The sequence below is a fragment of the Eriocheir sinensis genome, unplaced genomic scaffold, assembly GCF_024679095.1.
Source record: "Eriocheir sinensis breed Jianghai 21 unplaced genomic scaffold, ASM2467909v1 Scaffold375, whole genome shotgun sequence".
Lineage (NCBI taxonomy): Eukaryota > Metazoa > Arthropoda > Malacostraca > Decapoda > Varunidae > Eriocheir > Eriocheir sinensis.
This window is the reverse complement of record NW_026111693.1, coordinates 21,123-38,026: the sequence shown is the minus strand read 5'-3', so window position 1 is coordinate 38,026 and position 16,904 is coordinate 21,123. Positions and strand designations below refer to the sequence as shown.

Sequence of the window (16,904 nt, the reverse complement as noted above, 5' to 3'; positions counted from 1 at the left end):
CCACAGCGCTACATTCATACCTCAATTACTAGGTTGAGGTTGAATAATTGTAAACAACAGACAGACATAATAACTAAATGCATGATATTATCTAGAACAATTCTGTCAATGCTACCAACAGTCAAGGAGGTATCGGCTAAAAAAGATTGGTGCTATATGCTATTGACCCCCTAGCCCCCCAAAAATACGGCCCTGTTCTGGGGGGGTTCTGTGGGCCAATTGTATCCTCAAACTTCCCTGTTGTTCGTGGGGTTCCTGTGGGCCGGTTGTATCCTCAAACTTCTCTGTTGTTCTTGGGGTTCCTGTAGACCGGATATATCCTCAAACTGTAATCCCCGAATTCCACTCAGCTATATCTCTCACACTACCACAGCGTCTCACAGAACACATGAGAAATTAATCCAGACCAGAAAAGTTTCACCGGCGCCAGGGATCGAGCTCGCGACCGGCGAGATGGAAAAGCCACTCCTTAACAAGTCGGCCAAGGCACCCCACTCGCGGAATAAGTTATGGGAGGCTCTCCCATCAGGCGGGTCAGGCACTATGAAACTCTTCTGTTGTTCATGGGGCTCCTGTTGTATCCTCAAATTCCTTGTTGTTCGGGTAGTTGTCTGCACTTATAATGATGGGATAGACAAACACTGAATAAACTAAAGTCCGTATATTCTATGGAAAGTAACAGAGTACAAACGTGTACGTGTGGGCGCGATCAAGGACAGGCGTGAACCAGCCTGAGGAGCCCTGAGGGCCTGAGAGGCACCGAGGGACAAACTGCTGACACTATAGAATTATTGTTGCCCATTAAAGAATTAACGGTGCCAATATCCCGAACTAGTATTACCTACACTCCTCATCTTGCCATTCGCCATTCAAGTTTCAAGGTGCTCGATGTCACCGATTTGCTCTGACGACGTGCTGCACGGCGTAATGCAGGGCCGATCTTGCAAGCTGTTCCCTCCATTCCTCTGTGCAGAATAAGTGCCGGCGTTTGGTCAGTGAGATCACGGACGGCGACTCAGCAGGTCATCAGATGCGATCAGGGTACCATTCAGATTATTTAAAGGAGACACCAAAATTAAAGTGTTTGACAATCCACGAGTCCATCTCAGCAACAAGTTCAGGAGTGAGGCTCTTCTTCCAGTCACCGCTCTTCCCTGGGAAGATTAAGGCTATTAGTAACTTAGTCGGATAAGCTCCAAAAACATAAGATAGAGAAAACGGGCCTAATGTTTGGCATTTTCTGAATACCATGTATTCACCCAACATAAAAATATTTTGTTGTCTTTCAAGTTCTTGAGCTTGTTTCCAGCAAGTAGTGGCTTGGGGAATGCCTCGGTATACTGGACACGTTTCTGTCTGGAGTGGCACTTAGCTAGCTGTATTATACCTGTAGTATCTCGTAATGTGTTATCTCAAGGCAGGAACAAAGAATAAGAAATATTTTGTCCCCTAAAATGAGTCACACAAATTAAGTTAATGCGCCCTATGACAGTATCCCACTAACACCCTCTCGTTAATCCCATAGCTGTAGTGAAAACAGATTGGCGAGATCGTATTTGCGTTGACTCCCGCGAGTCCTTTGCTCCCCGCCTCTCTGCCACACAGTCCCAACACCTGTCTCTTCCTCTCATGTATAGCTAACTTATGAGAGGAAGAGACAGGTGTTGGGACTGTGTGGCTGAGCGGCGGGAAGGAAAGGACCCGCGGGATCTTGATCTTGATAATAATGTGCATATTTGTGTTGGATGTTGGGGGGACGGGGGAGTCGAGTGTGCAGGGGAGGGAAGTGAATCAAGCGTAGTTGTTAGTGTTGGTGTTTTGTGGTGACAAGTGACTGTGTATTTGTTTACTGAAGAAGCCTATTGTACCGCAGTCTAAAATCTGTTGGGGGAGGCTGTTCCAGTCACATATGGTGCGTGGAAAGTATGAGTGCTTGTATGCGCCAGTGTTAGTGTGATATGTTTGGTATTTATGGTTGTGTGTTACGAGTGCGTTGACAGTTTGCGTTGTGTAAGTATGTATGTGGATCAATGTCAATTAATCCATACATACATGGATCATACATGTTCTTGAATAAACAAAGTCTGTGTGCTTGTTTACATATGTAACAAGGCTCCATGCTTATCTGTTGTTTGATCCGTGTTGTGATGCCAAGCATTCGAGTGTAAGTGTTTGTAATGAACCTAGCCGCCTTGGTGCTGATTAGCTCTAATCTATCAATGTTTCTGTGTGTGTAAGGATCTCACACCGAGTAGCAATATTCTAGCGTTGGTGTCACAAGTGTGTTATACACTATGTGTTTTATGTCAGGTGTAGCTACCGTTATGTAGAGTTCTCGTAAGGGAGACAACGCAAAGACGATTTCGCCAATCTGGTTTCACCATAGGAAGAGGATTTCCTATTTACCAGGGCTCCTCAGAATGATCACTACTATACATAGGCTACTACAGTATGTGCCGCTCGGCTGGTCAACAAGGTTAGCTTTATGAGGTAGCCAGTGGTCAGTCAGGACAAGCCATAACCAGATCCCATGCAAGTATTACACAATAGTCTCTTCTTGTTCTCTAGGCTCCCATTTTTTTCCCATACTTGTCTTTATCTACTAACAAATTAAAACTCTCTCTCTCTCTCTCTCTCTCTCTCTCTCTCTCTCTCTCTCTCTCTCTCTCTCTCTCTCACCCTTTCTGAAGAATCCTCCGTCTTTCTTATATACGTCTTGGTTGAAAAAGTCCTTCATTTGCTCATTGCCTCGGGTTTTCATGCTCTCGAAGGAGGTGTAGTCTGCCACCTGTAAAATACATGGTAGACACAATTATACAATACGCATACAGACATGCATATGCGTCACCTGCGCACACGCTTAGAAATACGTATGTTCTCTGAAATGTCAGTCTGCTATTCCCAAGAGATTCGTGTGTCAGCAGCTCCCTGCATGACACCACATTACCGCTCTGTGAATTCACCCTTCTCAGAGTATTATGGGATGGATGGCTGTTGATTCAAGTATCTATTTGGGCCTTTTTAATATCAGAAGACCGGTACTATTACTAACTTTGAGAATAAGAGTGTCTAAAATAATTATTCCCGTCTCGAAAGAGAAAGTCACAGGAAGGTGAAGGCAGAGACAAAGGAAGGCTGTTCAGTGTGTCCTAAAGTAATGGAGTGAAAATTTAAATGTTTGTGCAGTGTCAGCAAACATGAGGCTCTGGACTCCTACAGTCCTAGTAACTATTCGTACCTTCTTCAGCTGCTCCTCTGTCAGCTGAGTGTTCATGAAGTCATTTAGTCTGCGTAACTCCTTCATGATGTCGGCCTGCATGTCCTCGTAGAACACAAAGTGAAGGTTTGGGTGGGTGTGTCTCTCCCACCCCTCCCTTACATGCTCGTCATAGGGCCCGTACAACACTGTGGTGAGGGCAGTGAGTCAGTAGTGACGGTAGATAACCTCTAAATTTGTTTACAGTAAAACTTTATAACTCAGCACGAAAGGGGCCTTCCCGAGTTGATTAATATTCCGAGTTATATAACCCTCCCCCTCTTTATGACCCCAAAATAATAGCATGCCCAGACGAAGCAGAGAGCGCCGTCACGTGCCTCAGGCGCGTTTATGGCATACACTTTTTGAAACAGAGCAAGATGAGCAACAGCTGACTCGTCATGCCGAGTAGAGACCACTATGAGGTCACTTCTCTGCAAAATGCCAAGATGCATAATAATATTTTCCGAATTCTTTTCCGTCATTTGTTGGAATTCGAAATAAATTTTATGAATGAATGTTTCTTTGCCTTGCCGAGTTATATTAAATTCCGAGTAACAGAATGTCGAGTTATAAGAATATTACAGTTTCACTCAACATTTTAAAATAATCAAATTCAACCCACTGGAATAGTTGGCTAAATTAAGTAAATATTGCAATTTTCCAGTAATAAGGCACAGCTGCTCACAGTCTCCACCGATGAAGTATTTGTAGAAATCCTCCACTGTGCCTTGAAAGCCGTGCTCAAATAAGAGGCGTGAGTGGTGGCAGTAGGAGAGCAGCACATCCTTGGGGTTCCGGGCCACGTACACCACCTGTGAGAAGATGGAGGCTGCATGCACTTAGTGCCCACTGAGGACGCAACACACATTCTTAAGTGGGTATCAGACATCAGTGCAGTTATTGATACTCCCAGGCTGACGATCTATTCTATATAAGCAACAGTTGTCCACAATCTCATCAGCCAGGCTTTAGTGACTTATGTCTAGAGGAGCGCTGGTAGACATCATGAGCCAAGCAGAGATGAACATTTTGGCATCATCGTAAAGTTCTGCCTACTCTCAAGTGAAGTTAACCTGCTGGTGCTACTGGCCGGCACATAGAAGACAAAGAAATATACGTTGAGCATGGGAACCTTAGCTGTGTCTAGAAGTGAAGGGTGGAAGAAGGAGAAGGGCAGGTGCGTCTTTATGGTTCTTGGGACAGGCGCGGCCGCTGAGACCTGCAAGTACACTCCATCATTGGGGTCAGCGTCTGGACATAGGCGCAAAAATGATGGGGTCATTCCCGCTATTATTGGACTTTCCCTGGTCAGTCCATCTGGTAAGAACATGTCAAATCTGTTGGCAGAGAATCTGTTACAGCTAGGGACAGAAATACATAAACGATCAACCATGCTTGGCAAAACACTCACTGGATTCATGACTTACATTTTATCTTCAATCACTGTGGTTAGTTAAACTAACTACAGTGATTGAAGATAAGTCAAGTCTAAACTAACTTAGTTTAGACTTAACTCACACAAAAAAATAAACCGTAAGTTAAATGACATCAAACTGCCACTAGAACGTTGCATTTCTGCCGCAGCGAATATAAAGATAGATGGTCGAGTTTGTTTTAAATTCACGAATTATGTTGCTCTGAACCATGCACATAATGAACCACTCACTCAATGAAGGGAGCTCGGTCCATGAGGGGGTCATTGGCGCGGGGGTGGTCGAGACTGGCGTTGTTCCTCATGGTCCAGATGATTTCCTGGGTCCAGGTGGTGCCACACTTGGGGTACGTCATCAGCAACACGTCACTGCTCCGCCACTGGTGGCACAACGAACGTCACTGAGGAGCACTAACTTTGCAGAGGCATAATGTGATGCTTCAAACAGAACACTTCACTTCCTCAAACGATTTGTTGTTGATGAAAGACCTACCACCACTCAACTTACCCTGACTTACGTACCACTGAACCACTGCACTGACCACCCACCACTGGACCACTGAACTGACCGCTGATCACTGAACTGGCCACTGAACCACTGACCTGACCACTGACCACTGAACTGACCAAAGGACCACTGAACTGACCACCTCATGAGATGACCACTGGACTTACCAGTGCGAATGAGAAATCTGTGTTCCTTGGCCACTTTTGAAGGAATGATTTAGTCTATTGTTGCTAAGAAAATAATACAACAGGAATGAGGTGTTTGCCGTGATGCCACTCAATAACGCGCAGGCAATAAGGTAGCACAGGGAATGTGCATATTAAGGCATAAAACAAGACAAATATGGATGTTTGGTTTGAAGCTTGATGTAGTAGTTTATAAAAAGTAATCTTATAGTATAGTGCATAGTGCATTAATTAACAACCTTGAAGTTGTAAAGGCCATTAGCGAATTTGGTGAACTTCTTAGTCAAGAGCCAACCGCCGGGGCTGAAGCGAACCAGACCGTCCTTGTAGCCTGTGAAGTCCTTCTGCTGCTGCGCCAGCTCCTCCCCCTCCAGGAGTGTTGCCTTGTGGCCGCTGTCTAGCACCATCTTGTAGGCACAGGAATTATATAATTATTAGTGCCGCAAGCCTTAAAGATAGCTACATTAAGAGCTCTACAGTTAAGACAGTTGGACTGTCACTCAGTACAAGATGGTCAGAAATGAGCAAAATCCGTAGCAATATATATAGCGAAGCACAAGAAGAAAGTTGAGTATTAGATGCCTTGCTCACCATGTAGTAGCCAACAGCGGTGTGTCTGTGTGCACTGTGTGACGCTGGGCGCTCCGGACAGCCCCACTGGACTGGTTAGTGGTTACCCCACTATAGCCAGATTACTGATTTCATGCTCGAGAGGATGTCAGTAGTACCACTGCATCCCTGCGTTTCATGAGCGCAATTGTCTGTGGACGAAATTATATTTACGTAAACCAGCTTAATTTGTGTATAGTAAAGAGATTAGGGCTTTATTATCACGTGGAAATAAAATCTGACAATTCCCTGCGTGGTACTTTGTGGCTGGCCTTGACGCTGCCTCAGCGGGGCCTTGCAGGATGTGGCCCGTCACGTCGGCATGACTTGCATGCCAGGGCCGGGTGGGTACGCTACACTCGATCACGGCCCGTGCGGCCGTGCCACCTTGACGCGGGGGGCAGGACAGGAGGCATACACATTTCTCACTTCTTCAGCTTTTCCTGTGACGCCTGCTCACACGTCTACCACGACCCCTCCCATCCTTCCCCTCCGACATGCCTTTATTACCCTGGGCAGAATAGAGACCATTAATTAGGGCCGCTTTCAGTCATTTTTGTTAGTTTTGATCGATACCAGTGAGCGGCAATCGCCGCTATAGTATTTACACTTGAAACTGGCCGATGGGGTAGTGGCGGCTGCAGAGGAAGCGAGAGGTGTTGAGTGTGCGGCAAGGTGCGGGGCGGTATCACGGGCAAAATTGAGCTCGGGCATCCACATGCCGCTGTTATCTTAGCTCAAGCTCGTGTATGTGGGGTTCTTTACGACTGATATGGCGTCTAGAGCTAGCATGATCATCATTCTTTATTATGATGACAAAGACCATGTCAAAATTTACCACATTAAATAAGAAATTACATAAAGTTCGGCAGCTTTTCCTCGTCGCCGAGCCATCCTCCAGCCGCAGGATTTTTTTTTTTCAGAACACAGTATACATTACGTAGTTTGCATCGTGAATATTAATATGAGTGTTTTTAAAGTGCTGTTAATTAAGGTGAGGATAGGTGTTAATATGCTATCAGAATTGATATATAATGGCTCACAATATCATACGTAGGTGTCTTTCTTTATATATATATATATATATATATATATATATATATATATATATATATATATATATATATATATATATATATATATATATGAGAAGGTTTTTAGGAGCGATGTTATGTTAGGCAACACTTGATAGGGCAACTAACCTAACATGGATAAACCACGAATCTGTTAATAAATACTCACCAATGCTTTTCAAAACATTAAATCATGATAAAGTACTTGCATTAGCTGTGCCTAGAAAACATGATCGACCTAAGAGTCAATACATGAGAAAATCATGATAAGGAAACCAAGAAATTTACCAAATATTATTTATCAAAGAGCTAAAACAGGCTGCCCTACAGAAGTTGGTAAGTTAAGCTTGAAAAAGATGATTCTCTCTCTCTCTCTCTCTCTCTCTCTCTCTCTCTCTCTCTCTCTCTCTCTCTCTCTCTCTCTCTCTCTCTCTCTCTCTCTCTCTCTCTCTCTCTCTCTCTCTCTCCAATGAGGAGTGTAGAAACAATTCAATAACATATTGTTTCAGGACTGCAGATTGCGGGTGGTGCTGTGAACAAGTAATTCAAGAAGATGCAACCTTAAATTATGATATGTAGTGTGCATGAGAAGGATGGGGTTATTTTATGCAGTAGATGAAAAAAAAAAATTATATGAAATCCATTTCTGATGTTGCAAAGACAATGGAACTTTTCTAGTCTTTCATCTACATCCTACACAATGTGAGATAGACATAATGTGCACATTTGCAGCTACCACAATATTATAGATATGAAACCTATACTTGCATCACCAAATTATATCCATATCTGCATCACCAAACAGTATTATGGAAACAAATGTGTAGACTTGCATTTACTCTTTTGTATATACCTTACAAACAGCCAGAGGGTGTGAGGGTGTGATGTCTAGTCTGAGCCTACCCTCCTAAGGAATTAAGACAGATATATTGAATGCATTAAGTAATGTTTTCAATGCAGGAATAAAGGAATAATGGTATTATTCCTGTATTCCGAGACACTTGGAAAGTATCAAATAACAATTAATAAATAGAAGGCAAAGCCAACCATGCATAAGGGACTTTTAAGACCAATAGCACTAACAGATACAACATATAAGCTTATAACTGGGAACAATAAGAAATGAAATACAAAACCATCTTAAAGAAAATAGCAAGCATAGGACCAGGGTCCAGAGAGAACGCCTGCACTGAAAATAGGAAAGCAGCAAATAATTCATTAAAATGAAACTATTGTGTTCAAAGGAGTTTTGAGACCAAGAAACCGTTAATAGTTGTAAGAATTGAATTCCAAACGGCTTTTGAGTCTTAACATAGAAGCGCTAATAAGAATAATGATGAAAAATAAAATACACTTGAAATTCATTGATTTTGTTGCAAAAATATACAAGTGATAAGACTAAAATGTTCCTCAATAATCAAGATGCAATCTGATACAGGCAACTTGTTAACTTCACAGAGACAATATTTTTCTTCTTTACAATAGGACTTTTCACATGTATAAGCATCACTGACATGGTGAAACTTAACACGCAATGTACTGTCTAATCACTTACATAGTCTTTGACATAATCCCTCATCCTTGGCCAGTAATAATAAGAGGCAAAGTTTTCCTCTGTGGTATGTTGACCACAGTGGCCTGCGTCATCATGATACTGGGCAAGGGTGCCCAATATGTCCTAATGATGCAGGAGAACCTGCCGCCTCCTCCCCTCGGCCCCTTTGATGAGATATAGTTTATCTGTAAAATCATGCATGAGAATTTATAGCAATCGCATTGTCCATTGCGCTTCGTTTTCCCTTTAACCCAGCGCGTGCGCACACGCACACATACACACAGATTTGTAACTTTATATCCAGACACATGCTTTTGTTCCTGCCATATACATATAAAATATCTGACATTTGGCAATAGGAACACACAATAAACTTTTTTCAGTATATTTGTGTTGTATGAATTGTTGGTTGAATCTTGGATTTTTCACCTTAATGGTACTGTGTTTTATAAGGCAGAAGGTATAGGCCCCATTTTTACAATGACTCACACAGGCATGCATGTCAGCAAGAAGCACTGCAGTGACGAGACACAACACATCAAACATGCGACCTAGAAATCAATAACCATTTTTTTACCCACCACCAACACAGGGAAAATAAGGTCAAGCTCAATGGCGTCGTTAGCCTTGGGCTTCCGGGGCTTGAGCCCCGAATGTTTTGACTCTAGCGCCGAACCTTTTTCACCCCCGGGTCCCGTGCCCCCGTCCCTCCAAAAAATAATAAATAAATATTATCCACTGTTTGAACGGAGCTGATGTTATTCATGTAGTTCGTAATAAAGATTACATTTTGAAGCCATATACCAGTAATTTGAGCAGTTTGTAGTTTACTGTGCAATCTGGGAATGTAGCTGTATGTGTTTACCTTAGGTGCATGGTGGTGAACGCACTCTGTTAACTTCAGCCCCTGATGTTTTTCTCTTAGCCCTGAATGTTTTTGAGCCCTTGAAACGCCCCTGGTCAAGCTGAAGAGTTTTGGCACAGGAACAGATGACCTGCACTCTGCCGATGACCTTCAGGGCAACGCAAATCACAATACTAAACTCTTGTTATCTTGGTGATTTCAGTCTCATTCAGCTACAGTCATTAGTTTCTTATCCATATGTAGAATACATGCAAGACAGAGATTTCTATTTGTAATTACAGTGACAAGACAGCCAACATAATATCATTCATAATCCTGTTAAAAATAAAGCAAAGGTATATATATATATATATATATATATATATATATATATATATATATATATATATATATATATATATATATATATATATATATATATATATATACCAGCACTCTGTAGCAATCATAAGCAAAACACAACTCTGTTAAAAATAAATCAAAAGTATATACGTACATACCAGCATTCTGTAGCAATCATAAGCACAACACAACCCTGTTAAGAATAAAGCAAAAGTATATATACATACCAGCATTCTGTAGCAATCATAAGCACAACACAACCCTGTTAAGAATAAAGCAAAAGTATATACGTACATACCAGCATTCTGTAGCAATCATAAGCACAACACCAAAGCATAGTAAAAGAACCCACATGCATATTTTTGCAACATTCTGAAACATTGATATTATGTCACCTACTTACATTATTCGATGACAATTTTCACCCTGGTAGGATTGGAAAAAAAATATAAAAATCATGCAATAATATGATTAACTTAGCCTTAATAATGTCGCACATTTGCCTTTAGTTATAATAGACAAACAAAATATATTTTAATAAACATCTGAAGATAATATATAGCTTCACTGATAAGTTGGGAAAAGAAATGTTATCTTAAGTAACTACATATTTCATTTATAAGAATGGATATATATATATATATATATATATATATATATATATATATATATATATATATATATATATATATATATATATATATATATATATATATATATATATATATATATATATATATATTGTTACGTCACCAGTGTCGTAACACTGGTGTGGTCAGGGGTCTTGGGAAAGTTACAAAAAAAAAACAAAGGCAAAACAAAAACTCGGTTGGTTAGGCCTCAAAACACCAGGACCCGTATCCTCGTCAACTATTAATAATAAACTTGGTATTAACTTTCGACTTTGGTATTAACTTCACTCTCAAAGTGTATCTTCACCAACTATCAGCCTAATACCTACTATTAACTTCGGTATTAACTTGGGAGTGCTGGCGAGGACTTCTAAACACTTATAGCGTCTTCCATTAGACACAAAACCCGCAACCAGGGCGTGTTCCATATAGCGGAACCGATCAGCTGACGCCGCAACCTGCACCCATTTTAGAGGATCTGGGTGACCCGGAGAGATCCCACTGGAGAGCAGGGGGCGGATTCTGAAACGAAGTTACGGCGTCGTATCTGCTTAAGGCGCCGCAAGTCCGGCCGTAGCGCTTCCGCTGGTATACTCAAAACACCGGCGCGGCCATTTTGAGGAGAGTTACGGCGCCGCAGGTTAAGGCGGGTGTGGGCCGCCCTAAGTGAGTTACGGCCTCCTCTCCCTGCACGCCTTCGCTGCTACAAGTGGAACATACAGCCTTCATACAGGTATGAAATGCATATAAACGATGTTTACGTAGTTATACTACTTATACAACTGTAAGAAGTGAATGAACTACCAGTAAGATGTTTAGTAATACAGTAACTAGGAAGTTTGGTGAAAACTTGTGAGAGGGCTTCCCGCTGCCTCTTGCAATGATACATTTTTATTATGCAGAGTTGCAAAGAACTAGTAAGTAGATAGGTATGTTGCCATGTTCCTATGCACTAATGCTTTATGGACAGCATCACAATTGAAGACGGGGTAAATATGCATGCATACAGTTTACGCGCACGACACCATTTTCCTCATATTTCCCTTCCTAAAGCCTACAAACTTAGGGATCCACCCCCCTCCTTCGCAACGTAGTATCTTGCAGGCGTGGGTGAGCAGGGACATCACTGTGTTGCAAGTGTTGTATATATACCATAGTGCTGATAAATGTTAAAGGTAACTTTTCACAAAAATGGTGTTATAGCTTGCATATACAATATAGCATAGTCTGAATGTCTGAGGTTATGAACAAAGGTAGGTTAGGTTTGTGTCAGTGCTATTAGCATTAGTAGCTCCTCTTCCGAAAAGTTCGGCCTCCTTTTCTTCATAGGGTGCAAGGTAGGGGGTGAGGAGAGAGGCTTCATTGTCGTGAGAGTGTGGGCACCGCGGGAACGTTCACACAACAGCTGATTTGTGTTTATATCCCGCGATTGGTCGACGCTTCCTATTTGCCGACTAGAACTTGCCCCTGATTGGCCACTGAGATGCGGCCGCCTTGCAGCGGCGCGCGCCCTAAGGCCCCCTTACGGCGGCCTTAAAAAGTTTTGAGTATGGGAAAGGAATGCAGAGATACGGCGCCGTAGCGCGGCCGTAGCCAACGGCGCCTTGGTGAAGTTAAGGCAGCGCGCGGGCCTTAACTTACGGCCCTTCTCAGAATCCGCCCCCAGGGGGCGGATTCTGAAACGAAGTTACAGCGTCGTATCTGCTTAAGGCGCCGCAAGTCCGGCCGTAGCGCTTCCGCTGGTATACTCAAAACATCGGCGCGGCCATTTTGAGGAGAGTTACGGCGCCGCAGGTTAAGGCGGGTGTGGGCCGCCCTAAGTGAGTTACGGCCTCCTCTCCCTGCACGCCTTCGCTGCTAGAAGTGGAACATACAGCCTTCATACAGGTATGAAATGCATATAAACGATGTTTACGTAGTTATACTACTTATACAACTGTAAGAAGTGAATGAACTACCAGTAAGATGTTTAGTAATACAGTAACTAGGAAGTTTGGTGAAAACTTGTGAGAGGGCTTCCCGCTGCCTCTTGCAATGATACATTTTTATTATGCAGAGTTGCAAAGAACTAGTAAGTAGATAGGTATGTTGCCATGTTCCTATGCACTAATACTTTATGGACAGCATCACAATTGAAGACGGAGTAAATATATATGCATGCAGTATACGCGCACGACACCAATTTCCTCATATTTTATTTTTTTTGTTTATTTTTTTTTTTTTTTACGTTGTTGCCTATTGCGCCGGTAGGCATCTTCCCGGTGGAGCCTGATGGTCGGCCCAAGGCTTCTTCCAGGTGGGGCCTGATGGTCGGCCCAGCCCGTTCTGGCGCAGGCGAGTGTTTTATAGTGGCGCCATCTTGCATTGGCTCATGCTGCCCCCCGGAACTCGTTCTTGATTCGCTTGGACGGCTTCCTCTAGAGTCCGGGTTGATGGGTGGTCTTCAGGACAGCATGTGGGTAGTTTTAAGCCACTCGGCGGTGACTGAAAAATCCGAGTGGTAGCGTGAGGATTCGAACCCGCGTCGTCCATCACGCGGCGAATGTGGGTCCAGTACGCTATCACTTCGGCCACCGCCTACCTAAATCCTACAGACTTGGGGATGCACCCCCCATCCTTCGCAACGTAGTATCTTGCACGCGTGGGTGAACAGGGACATCACTGTGTTGCAAGTGTTGTATATATACCATAGTGCTGATAAATGTTAAAGGTAACTTTTCACAAAAATAGTGTTAGCTTGCATATAGAATATAGCATAGTCTGAATGTCTGAGGTTATGAACAAAGGTAGGTTAGGTTTGTGTCAGTGCTATTAGCATTAGTAGTTCCTCTTCCGAAAAGTTCGGCCTCCTTTTCTTCGTAGGGGGCAAGGTAGGGGGTGAGGAGAGAGGCTCCATTGTCGTGGGAGGGTGGGCACCGCGGGAACGTTCGCACAACAGCTAATTTGTGTTTACATCCCGCGATTGGTCGACGCTTCCTATTTGCCCCTGATTGGCCACAGAGACGCGGCCGCCTTGCAGCGGCGCGCGCCCTAAGGTCCCCTTACGGCGGCCTCAAAAGATTTTGAGTATGAGAAAGGAATGCAGAGATACGGCGCCGTAGCGCGGCCGTAGCCAACGGCGCCTTAGTGAAGTTAAGGCAGCGCGCGGACCTTAACTTACGGCCCTTCTCAGAATCCGCCCCCCGTTCTGCAGGGAGTTGCCGGAGCCAGTGATGCCGTCGGACATGATGCCACACTTTGAGGACGTAGCGATCATTCCTAACCCCGGGGAGCGCGCCGAGGCCATGCTCCACCTGATCAACCGCCTGCCAACCACCAACCGCCTGCTGCTCCAATACATGTTCAAGCATATGGGACACATCATTGCAAGGGTAACTAGGGATTTTCTTTATGGTACTTATTTATTTGCTTTTATATTTATTTATTTGTTTTCTCTTTGTGTGTGTGTGTGTGTTTGTGTGTGTGTGTGTGTATCTCTCTCTCTCTCTCTCTCTCTCTCTCTCTCTCTCTCTCTCTCTCTCTCTCTCTCTCTCTCTACAACAGTTTAGTCAGACCCCACTTGGAATATGCGGTACAGTTTTGGTCTCCCCACCATGCAAAGGATATTGCTAAATTAGAAGGTGTTCAGCGTCGGGCAACGAAAATGATCCCTTCCTTGCGCAACAAATCCTACGAAGAAAGGCTTTCTACCCTTAACATGTTCTCTCTTGAGAAACGTCGCCTCCGAGGAAAACTGATCGAATGTTTTAAAATACTTAATGGTTTCACGAATGTAGACAGATCAACATTGTTTATGATCGATGACACTTTGCGCACGAGGAACAATGGCGTAAAACTCAGATGTAGACAAGTAAATTCAGACTGCACCAAATTTTTCTTCACCAACGTTGTAGTGCGAGAATGGAATAAGCTTCCACCGTCAGTGGTCCAGTGTAACACGATTGACTCCTTCAAAAATAAGCTCGACCGTCACTTCCTTCAACTTAATATCAACTAGAGTAGAAATGCAACGTTTTGGAGTCTTCTGATTAATGTAAAATCACTTAGGTTTAAGGACAGACCACCAAGTCTGGACCATGAGGTCTGTGTGGTCTGATTTTCTATGTAAATCTATGTAAATCTCCCTCTCTCTCTCGTTTCCTCTTCTTTCCTCCATTTTCCTCTTCTTTCCTTCTATTTTCCTTCATATTCCTTGTGTGTGTGTTTCTCATTCCCCCCCTTTCTCTCTCTCTCTCTCTCTCTCTCTCTCTCTCTCTCTCTCTCTCTCTCTCTCTCTCTCTCTCTCTCTCTCTCTCTCTCTTTTTTCCTTCAATTTTCCTCTTTTGTCCTTCTTTTTCCTCCATATTCATTTTATTTGCCTTCTGTTTTCCTTTTTTTTCCTTCTGTATTCCTCTCTTTTCCTTCTATACTTCTATATATCAAAGAATTTGTGATCAGATTATGTATCATCTATTTTGGGGGTTTAAATCATGGCACAAATTTGGCCCGTCGCTGCTACACGGTAAAGCCACAAATTTGGCCCGTCGCTGCTACCGGGTTAATTAACGGCTGTGTCCCCCCAACATACCTTCTCCTCACCTCAGTCTTCCCCCTCAGGAGCGTGACACCAAGATGACCTACCAGAATGTGAGCATCGTGCTGTCGCCCACCATGCAGATTTCTCACCGGGTGCTCAATGTCTTCTTCCTCAACCATGCCTACCTCTTTGGGGGAGTCGCCATCAAAAAGTGAGCCTTCGGGGACTTGGGGGAAGGGACACACCCACACACCCACACAGAAGCATTGAACTATGGAATAGACTGGAGGAGGAGGTGGTTTGTGCAAGAAACATTCATGATTTTAAGGAAAAGTTGGATAAGGCTTGTGATTATTGGACAAAACTTTTGCAACCTCACAGAACACACCTTTGCAACAACAGCCTCACCCCTATACACCTTTCCTTCCGCCCCTCATAGGTACAGTCATCAAAACATTTTTCGTTACCTTTTTGGTGTGATACAATTTGACACAGCGCACGATGATTTCTGGTATAAGCACTGGGGTATGGTGCAAAGTTGGTTGCCTTGCTGTGCTGCGTTGCCAGTTACTGGGGGCCCCCACTTAGCCTATGCGTATGTCGCAATACCAATGTATGTATTCCCCTCCTGATTCTGTGTTATACACTAGGCTATACGTAACTGCAGGGGAAAAAAAAAAGTTTACCTACGCAATAACCTGCAAAGAGAGGAATGGGGAGGAAGAGAGCGGAGAGGAGGCAGGGAGGCGTACCAACTTCCACACGCTTTCACGGCTGCCGTGCAAGTATTCGTTGCGGCCTATATCGGACGGAGCCTTGGGTAACGAAACTTTTTTTTTGGTACCCATCAAAACATTGTTCGTTACCTTTAGGACGTGATACAATATTACACAGCACACAACGATTTCTGACATCACACCTGTGGTATGTTGCGGGGTTGGTTACCTTGCAGTGCGGTTGCCAGCTACCGCGGGCGTAGAGAATGCGCTCCATGAACCAGAATATGCTCTACAGAAGGAACTCAAACAACTACCCGTGTTAACACTAACACGATTATTTAGACTCCCAACAGACGACATTAGTTAGGTAAACAACCTGCAGGCAAGATCAGAATAGTCTCTCTCTCAACCTAACGTCTTAAATATAATTTATTGTGCCAGGAGCTAGTAGTAGTATTCTGAAGTAAAAGTAGTAGTAGTAGTAGTAGTGGTGGTGGTAGTACGATCATATGTCTTTCTTACGGTTAATTTGTATGGCAGGAAAAGAAAACATTGTTCTCCAAGATGTTAAACATTACTTTTATTCAGTAGGGAGTGTAGCTACCCCCTGCTGCTAGGACACAGTTCAATCTTCGTGGCATGGATTCACACACTGTTTGAATCAATGCCTGACCAAAAGGACCTCTCATATCTTCCCATGCTGTCCTGGTATGAGCAATTACCCCTGCTCTGCTCCGGTCAGGGATGTCATGGAGGTGACGTCTCTTGCCAAACTCTGCCCACACGTTTTCGATTGGGTTTAGGTCTGGTGATTTCGGAGGGTGTGGGACGAGGGTAATGAATGGATGGTCATGAAACCACTCCTTTACCACATTGCTGGTGTGAATGGGAGAGTTGTCCTGGAGCAGGTGGAATGGCATGTTGTCAGGGTAGAGTAAGGCTTGCACAGATGGAAGCAGGACCTCCTCTAGTATTTCCACATATCTACGCCCAGTGAAGCGGCCTGGACCAACATCTGCCAGCTCACCGACACCACCTGAGTGTATCCATCCAAATACCCCGGCAGTAACTCGGCCACTTCTTCGGGTTCCAACAACATGCCTGCTGTCGTACCTGGAAAAGCACAGTGAGCATTGAGAGTCAACATGACTTAACTTAATAGTAACGTGATTTTTGTTTCTTTTTTGTTGGTAGAGAGAGAGAGAGAGA

The 16,904-nt window shown here is 43.6% G+C and overlaps 1 protein-coding gene across 1 annotated transcript; it reads right to left on the bottom strand.

Annotated features, from left to right (window-relative positions):
- Positions 1-646: 646 nt before the first annotated feature.
- Positions 647-6,034, bottom strand: LOC126991963 (sulfotransferase 1C4-like). Its single transcript, XM_050850626.1, has 8 exons — positions 5,976-6,034; positions 5,624-5,791; positions 4,926-5,071; positions 4,392-4,596; positions 3,945-4,071; positions 3,239-3,405; positions 2,680-2,788; positions 647-1,154 (listed from the first exon to the last, which is right to left on the bottom strand). Exons 1-8 carry the CDS (start codon positions 5,976-5,978, stop codon positions 1,054-1,056), a joined length of 1,026 nt encoding a protein of 341 aa, XP_050706583.1. The 5' UTR covers positions 5,979-6,034; the 3' UTR covers positions 647-1,053.
- Between the last annotated feature and the right edge of the window lie 10,870 nt (positions 6,035-16,904).

Bases quoted from the DNA above. Each gene is read 5' to 3' on its own strand.
- LOC126991963 (XM_050850626.1), bottom strand. The intron at 3,406-3,944 runs GTGAGCAGCTGT...CCCTCACCACAG, and splicing joins ATACTTCATCGGTGGAGACT to TGTTGTACGGGCCCTATGAC. The intron at 1,155-2,679 runs GTGAGAGAGAGA...TAATCTTCCCAG, and splicing joins CGGAGGATTCTTCAGAAAGG to GGAAGAGCGGTGACTGGAAG.